Raw genomic sequence first — 7465 nt, forward strand, 5'->3', positions numbered from 1 at the left:
ATAGTGGTGAGGTGAACAGAGGGGTCAGTATAGTGGTGAGGGGAACAGAGGGGTCAGTATAGTGGTGAGGGACAGAGGGGGTCAGTATAGTGGTGATGGGAACAGAGGGGTCAGTATAGTGGTGATGGGAACAGAGGGGTCAGTATAGTGGTGATGGGAACAGAGGGGTCAGTATAGTGGTGAGGGGAACAGAGGGGTCAGTATAGTGGTGATGGGAACAGAGGGGTCAGTATAGTGGTGAGGGGAACAGAGGGGTCAGTATAGTGGTGATGGGAACAGAGGGTCAGTACAGTGGTGAGGGGAACAGAGGGGTCAGTATAGTGGTGATGGGAACAGAGGGGTCAGTATAGTGGTGAGGGGAACAGAGGGGTCAGTATAGTGGTGAGGGGAACAGAGGGGTCAGTATAGTGGTGAGGGGAACAGAGGGGTCAGTATAGTGGTGATGGGAACAGAGGGTCCGTATAGTGGTGAGGGGAACAGAGGGGTCAGTATAGTGGTGATGGGAACAGAGGGGTCAGTATAGTGGTGATGGGAACAGAGGGGTCAGTATAGTGGTGAGGGGAACAGAGGGGTCAGTATAGTGGTGAGGGGAACAGAGGGGTCAGTAGAGTGGAGATGGGGTCAGTATAGTGGTGATGGGAACAGAGGGGTCAGTATAGTGGTGAGGGGAACAGAGGGGTCAGTATAGTGGTGAGGGGAACAGAGGGGTCAGTATAGTGGTGATGGGAACAGAGGGGTCAGTATAGTGGTGAGGGGAACAAAGGGGTCAGTATAGTGGTGAGGGGAACAGAGGGGTCAGTATAGTGGTGAGGGGAACAGAGGGGTCAGTATAGTGGTGAGGGGAACAAAGGGGTCAGTATAGTGGTGAGGGGAACAGAGGGGTCAGTATAGTGGTGATGGGAACAGAGGGGTCAGTATAGTGGTGAGGGGAACAGAGGGGTCAGTATAGTGGTGATGGGAACAGAGTGGTCAGTATAGTGGTGATGGGAACAGAGGGGTCAGTATAGTGGTGATGGGAACAGAGGGGTCAGTATAGTGGTGATGGGAACAGAGGGGTCAGTATAGTGGTGAGGGGAACAGAGGGGTCAGTATAGTGGTGAGGGGAACAGAGGGGTCAGTATAGTGGTGAGGGGAACAGAGGGGTCAGTATAGTGGTGATGGGGTCAGTATAGTGGTGACGGGAACAGAGGGGTCAGTATAGTGGTGAGGGGAACAGAGGGGTCAGTATAGTGGTGAGGGGAACAGAGGGGTCAGTATAGTGGTGATGGGAACAGAGGTGTCAGTATAGTGGTGAGGGGAACAGAGGGGTCAGTATAGTGGTGATGGGAACAGAGGGGTCAGTATAGTGGTGATGGGAACAGAGTGGTCAGTATAGTGGTGAGGGGAACGGAGGGGTCAGTATAGTGGTGATGGGATTAGAGGGGTCAGTATAGTGGTGAGGGGAACAGAGGGGTCAGTATAGTGGTCAGGAGAACAGAGGGGTCAGTATAGTGGTGATGGGAACAGAGGGGTCAGTATAGTGGTGATGGGGTCAGTATAGTGGTGATGGGAACAGAGGGGTCAGTATAGTGGTGACGGGAACAGAGGGGTCAGTATAGTGGTGATGGGAACAGAGGGGTCCAGTATAGTGGTGAGGGGAACAGAGGGGTCAGTATAGTGGTGAGGGAAAAGAGGGGTCAGTATAGTGGTGATGGGAACAGAGGGGTCAGTATAGTGGTGAGGGGAACAAAGGGGTCAGTATAGTGGTGAGGGGAACAGAGGGGTCAGTATAGTGGTGAGGGGAACAGAGGGGTCAGTATAGTGGTGAGGGGAACAAAGGGGTCAGTATAGTGGTGAGGGGAACAGAGGGGTCAGTATAGTGGTGATGGGAACAGAGGGGTCAGTATAGTGGTGAGGGGAACAGAGGGGTCAGTATAGTGGTGATGGGAACAGAGGGGTCAGTATAGTGGTGATGGGAACAGAGGGGTCAGTATAGTGGTGATGGGAACAGAGGGGTCAGTATAGTGGTGAGGGGAACAGAGGGGTCAGTATAGTGGTGAGGGGAACAGAGGGGTCAGTATAGTGGTGAGGGGAACAGAGGGGTCAGTATAGTGGTGATGGGGTCAGTATAGTGGTGACGGGAACAGAGGGGTCAGTATAGTGGTGAGGGGAACAGAGGGGTCAGTATAGTGGTGAGGGGAACAGAGGGGTCAGTATAGTGGTGAGGGGAACAGAGGGGTCAGTATAGTGGTGATGGGAACAGAGGGGTCAGTATAGTGGTGAGGGGAACAGAGGGGTCAGTATAGTGGTGATGGGAACAGAGGGGTCAGTATAGTGGTGATGGGGTCAGTATAGTGGTGATGGGAACAGAGAGGTCAGTATAGTGGTGATGGGAACATAGTGGTCAGTATAGTGGTGAGGGGAACGGAGGGGTCAGTATAGTGGTGATGGGAACAGAGGGGTCAGTATAGTGGTGATGGGGTCAGTATAGTGGTGAGGGGAACAGAGGGGTCAGTATAGTGGTGAGGGGAACAGAGGGGTCAGTATAGTGGTGATGGGGTCAGTATAGTGGTGAGGGGAACAGAGGGGTCAGTATAGTGGTGATGGGAACAGAGGGGTCAGTTTAGTGGTGAAGGGAACAGAGGGGTCAGTATAGTGGTAAGGGGAACAGAGGGGTCAATATAGTGGTGATGGGAACAGAGGGGTCAGTATAGTGGTGAGGGGAACAGAGGGGTCAGTATAGTGGTAATGGGGAACAGAGGGGTCAGTATAGTGGTGAGGGGATTAGAGGGGTCAGTATAGTGGTGAGGGGAACAGAGGGGTCAGTATAGTGGTCAGGGGAACAGAGGGGTCAGTATAGTGGTGATGGGAACAGAGGGGTCAGTATAGTGGTGATGGGGGTCAGTATAGTGGTGATGGGAACAGAGGGGTCAGTATAGTGGTGACGGGAACAGAGGGGTCAGTATAGTGGTGATGGGAACAGAGGGGTCCGTATAGTGGTGAGGGGAACAGAGGGGTCAGTATAGTGGTGATGGGAACAGAGGGGTCAGTATAGTGGTAATGGGGAACAGAGGGGTCAGTATAGTGGTGATGGGGATTAGAGGGGTCAGTATAGTGGTGATGGGAACAGAGGGGTCAGTATAGTGGTGAGGGGAACAGAGGGGTCAGTATAGTGGTGAGGGGAACAGAGGGGTCAGTATAGTGGTGAGGGGAACAGAGGGGTCAGTATAGTGGTGATGGGGTCAGTATAGTGGTGACGGGAACAGAGGGGTCAGTATAGTGGTGAGGGGAACAGAGGGGTCAGTATAGTGGTGAGGGGAACAGAGGGGTCAGTATAGTGGTGATGGGAACAGAGGGGTCAGTATAGTGGTGAGGGGAACAGAGGGGTCAGTATAGTGGTGATGGGAACAGAGGGGTCAGTATAGTGGTGATGGGAACAGAGTGGTCAGTATAGTGGTGAGGGGAACGGAGGGGTCAGTATAGTGGTGATGGGAACAGAGGGGTCAGTATAGTGGTGATGGGGTCAGTATAGTGGTGAGGGGAACAGAGGGGTCAGTATAGTGGTGAGGGGAACATAGGGGTCAGTATAGTGGTGATGGGGTCAGTATAGTGGTGAGGGGAACAGAGGGGTCAGTATAGTGGTGATGGGAACAGAGGGGTCAGTATAGTGGTGATGGGAAAAGAGGGGTCAGTATAGTGGTAAGGGGAACAGAGGGGTCAATATAGTGGTGATGGGAACAGAGGGGTCAGTATAGTGGTGAGGGGAACAGAGGGGTCAGTATAGTGGTAATGGGGAACAGAGGGGTCAGTATAGTGGTGAGGGGATTAGAGGGGTCAGTATAGTGGTGAGGGGAACAGAGGGGTCGGTATATTGGTGATGGGGTCAGTATAGTGGTGACGGGAACAGAGGGGTCAGTATAGTGGTCAGGGGAACAGAGGGGTCAGTATAGTGGTGATGGGAACAGAGGGGTCAGTATAGTGGTGATGGGGTCAGTATAGTGGTGACGGGAACAGAGGGGTCAGTATAGTGGTGACGGGAACAGAGGGGTCAGTATAGTGGTGATGGGAACAGAGGGGTCCGTATAGTGGTGAGGGGAACAGAGGGGTCAGTATAGTGGTGATGGGAACAGAGGGGTCAGTATAGTGGTAATGGGGAACAGAGGGGTCAGTATAGTGGTGATGGGGTCAGTATAGTGGTGAGGGGAACAGAGGGGTCAGTATAGTGGTGATGGGAACAGAGGGGTCAGTATAGTGGTGAGGGGAACAGAGGGGTCAGTATAGTGGTGAGGGGAACAGAGGGGTCAGTATAGTGGTGAGGGGAACAGAGGGGTCAGTATAGTGGTGATGGGAACAGAGGGGTCAGTATAGTGGTGAGGGGAACAGAGGGGTCAGTATAGTGGTGATGGGAACAGAGGGGTCAGTACAGTGGTGAGGGGAACAGAGGGGGTCAGTATAGTGGTGATGGGAACAGAGGGGTCAGTATAGTGGTGAGGGGAACAGAGGGGTCAGTATAGTGGTGAGGGGAACAGAGGGGTCAGTATAGTGGTGAGGGGAACAGAGGGGTCAGTATAGTGGTGATGGGAACAGAGGGGTCAGTATAGTGGTGAGGGGAACAGAGGGGTCAGTATAGTGGTGATGGGAACAGAGGGGTCCGTATAGTGGTGAGGGGAACAGAGGGGTCAGTATAGTGGTGATGGGAACAGAGGGGTCAGTATAGTGGTGATGGGAACAGAGGGGTCAGTATAGTGGTGAGGGGAACAGAGGGGTCAGTATAGTGGTGAGGGGAACAGAGGGGTCAGTAGAGTGGAGATGGGGTCAGTATAGTGGTGATGGGAACAGAGGGGTCAGTATAGTGGTGAGGGGAACAGAGGGGTCAGTAGAGTGGAGATGGGGTCAGTATAGTGGTGATGGGAACAGAGGGGTCAGTATAGTGGTGAGGGGAACAGAGGGGTCAGTATAGAAGTCGCTAAACTAACTAGTTCACTACTGAGAAAACTTAACTCATGATCACAAAGTCCAGGAAATATGTTACTGTAAGCCAATCACAGTAGCTGCCTGAAAACCATGATCACGAAGCACTGTGTTCATTGGCTAATATCTGTAGAAAATCATTATTAGCCAGGAAATGGTTCTATTCACTTTCTCCGTGATTTGTGATGCAAAATAACAGCTAAACGCAAACATCTTTGAATTCAGTTTATTAATGGTAATGAATGTTTTACAGTGATGGTAATATTCATGGCATCTCATTTATCGGACTAATTAATTGACCAGGTTTCACACATTTAGCTGCAGCTGAATTCATGTTTTATAAACTCAAAGTGTTCATTATTAATAATTGACATGTTGGTGTTTGAACTGTTTCTACAACAACAGGGACGGTGTGGCATGTTGCTGGGGCTTCATGTAACCTCACTGAAATAATGTCTTGGATCTCCTGCTATCATTGTAATGTCATCTGAATGTCGGAAGTGAAGGATGTTGCTTATAGAACCAATAATATCTACAGTATATTGTGTATATTGTACAGTATATTGTGTATATTGTGTATATTGTACAGTATAGTGTGTATATTGTACAGTATAGTGTGTATCTTGTACAATATAGTGTGTAAATTGTACAGTATATTGTGTATATTGTACAGTATATTGTGTATATTGTGTATATTGTATGTATATTGTACAGTATAGTGTGTATATTGTACAGTATATTGTGTATATTGTGTATATTGTACAGTATAGTGTGTATATTGTACAGTATAGTGTGTATCTTGTACAATATAGTGTGTAAATTGTACAGTATATTGTGTATATTGTGTATATTGTGTATATTGTACAGTATAGTGTGTATATTGTACAGTATATTGTGTATATTGTACAGTATAGTGTGAATATTGTACAAAATAGTGTGTAAATTGTACAGTATATTGTGTATATTGTACAGTATAGTGTGTATATTGTACAGTATAGTGTGTATCTTGTACAATATAGTGTGTAAATTGTACAGTATATTGTGTATATTGTACAGTATATTGTGTATATTGTGTATATTGTGTATATTGTACAGTATAGTGTGTATATTGTACAGTATATTGTGTATATTGTGTATATTGTACAGTATAGTGTGTATATTGTACAGTATAGTGTGTATCTTGTACAATATAGTGTGTAAATTGTACAGTATATTGTGTATATTGTACAGTATATTGTGTATATTGTGTATATTGTGTAAATTGTACAGTATATTGTGTATATTGTACAGTATATTGTGTATATTGTACAGTATAGTGTGAATATTGTACAAAATAGTGTGTAAATTGTACATTATATTGTGTATATTGTACAGTATAGTGTGTATATTGTACAGTATAGTGTGTATCTTGTACAATATAGTGTGTAAATTGTACAGTATATTGTGTATATTGTACAGTATATTGTGTATATTGTACAGTATAGTGTGTATATAGTACAATATAGTGTGTAAATTGTACAGTATATTGTGTATATTGTACAGTATTTTATGTATATTGTACAGTATAGTGTGTATATTGTACAGTATAGTGTGTATATTGTACAGTATAGTGTGTATATTGTACAGTATATTGTGTATATTGTACAGTATATTGTGTATATTGTACAATATAGTGTGTATATTGTACAGTATAGTGTGTATATTGTACAGTATAGTGTGTATATTGTACAGTATATTGTGTATATTCTACAGTATATTGTGTATATTGTACAGTATAGTGTGTATATTGTACAGTATATTGCATCGTTGCTGTGAAAACTGACAACAATCAGATGTAAAATCCCAAATGGGTCACAAATACCCTATACAGTACACTACTATAGACCAGAGCCCTATTCCCTATATAGTGCACTACTATAGACCAGAGCCCTATTCCCTATATAGTGCACTACTATAGACAAGAGCCCTATTCCCTATACAGTACACTACTTTAGACCAGAGCCCTATTCCCTATACAGTACACTACTATAGACCAGAGCCCTATTCCCTATATAGTACACTACTTTAGACCAGAGCCCTATTCCCTATATAGTACACTACTTTAGACCAGAGCTCTATTCCATATATAGTACACTACTATAGACCAGAACACTATTAGTGTTTGTGTGTGTGTGTCTATGTGTTTGTGTCTGTGTGTGTGTGTGTGTGTGTTTGTGTGTCTGTGTGTGTGTGTGAGTCTGTGTATGTGTGTGCGTGTGTCTCTGTGTGTGGATGTGAATGTGTTTGTGTGTGAACTACTGTTGACCAGAGTCATGTAGGTAGAGTGAACTACTGTTGACCAGAGTCATGTAGGTAGAGTGAACTACTGTTGACCAGAGTCATGTAGGTAGAGTGAACTACTGTTGACCAGAGTCATGTAGGTAGAGTGAACTACTGTTGACCTGTTGACCAGAGTCATGTAGGTAGAGTGAACTACTGTTGACCTGAGTCATGTAGGTAGAGTGAACTACTGTTG

At 46.2% G+C, this 7465-nt stretch overlaps 1 protein-coding gene across 1 annotated transcript; it reads right to left on the reverse strand.

Annotated features, from left to right (window-relative positions):
• Positions 1-5640: 5640 nt before the first annotated feature.
• LOC123743857 (dynein heavy chain-like) lies at positions 5641-6588 on the reverse strand (the record flags this gene model as incomplete). The annotated part of the gene is made up of 1 exon (XM_045722564.1): positions 5641-6588. A coding segment is annotated over one exon (948 nt), but the record flags the coding sequence as incomplete, so codon positions are not given.
• Positions 6589-7465: the final 877 nt, after the last annotated feature.

The sequence above is a fragment of the Salmo salar genome, chromosome ssa07 (assembly GCF_905237065.1).
Source record: "Salmo salar chromosome ssa07, Ssal_v3.1, whole genome shotgun sequence".
NCBI classification, from domain to species: domain Eukaryota; kingdom Metazoa; phylum Chordata; class Actinopteri; order Salmoniformes; family Salmonidae; genus Salmo; species Salmo salar.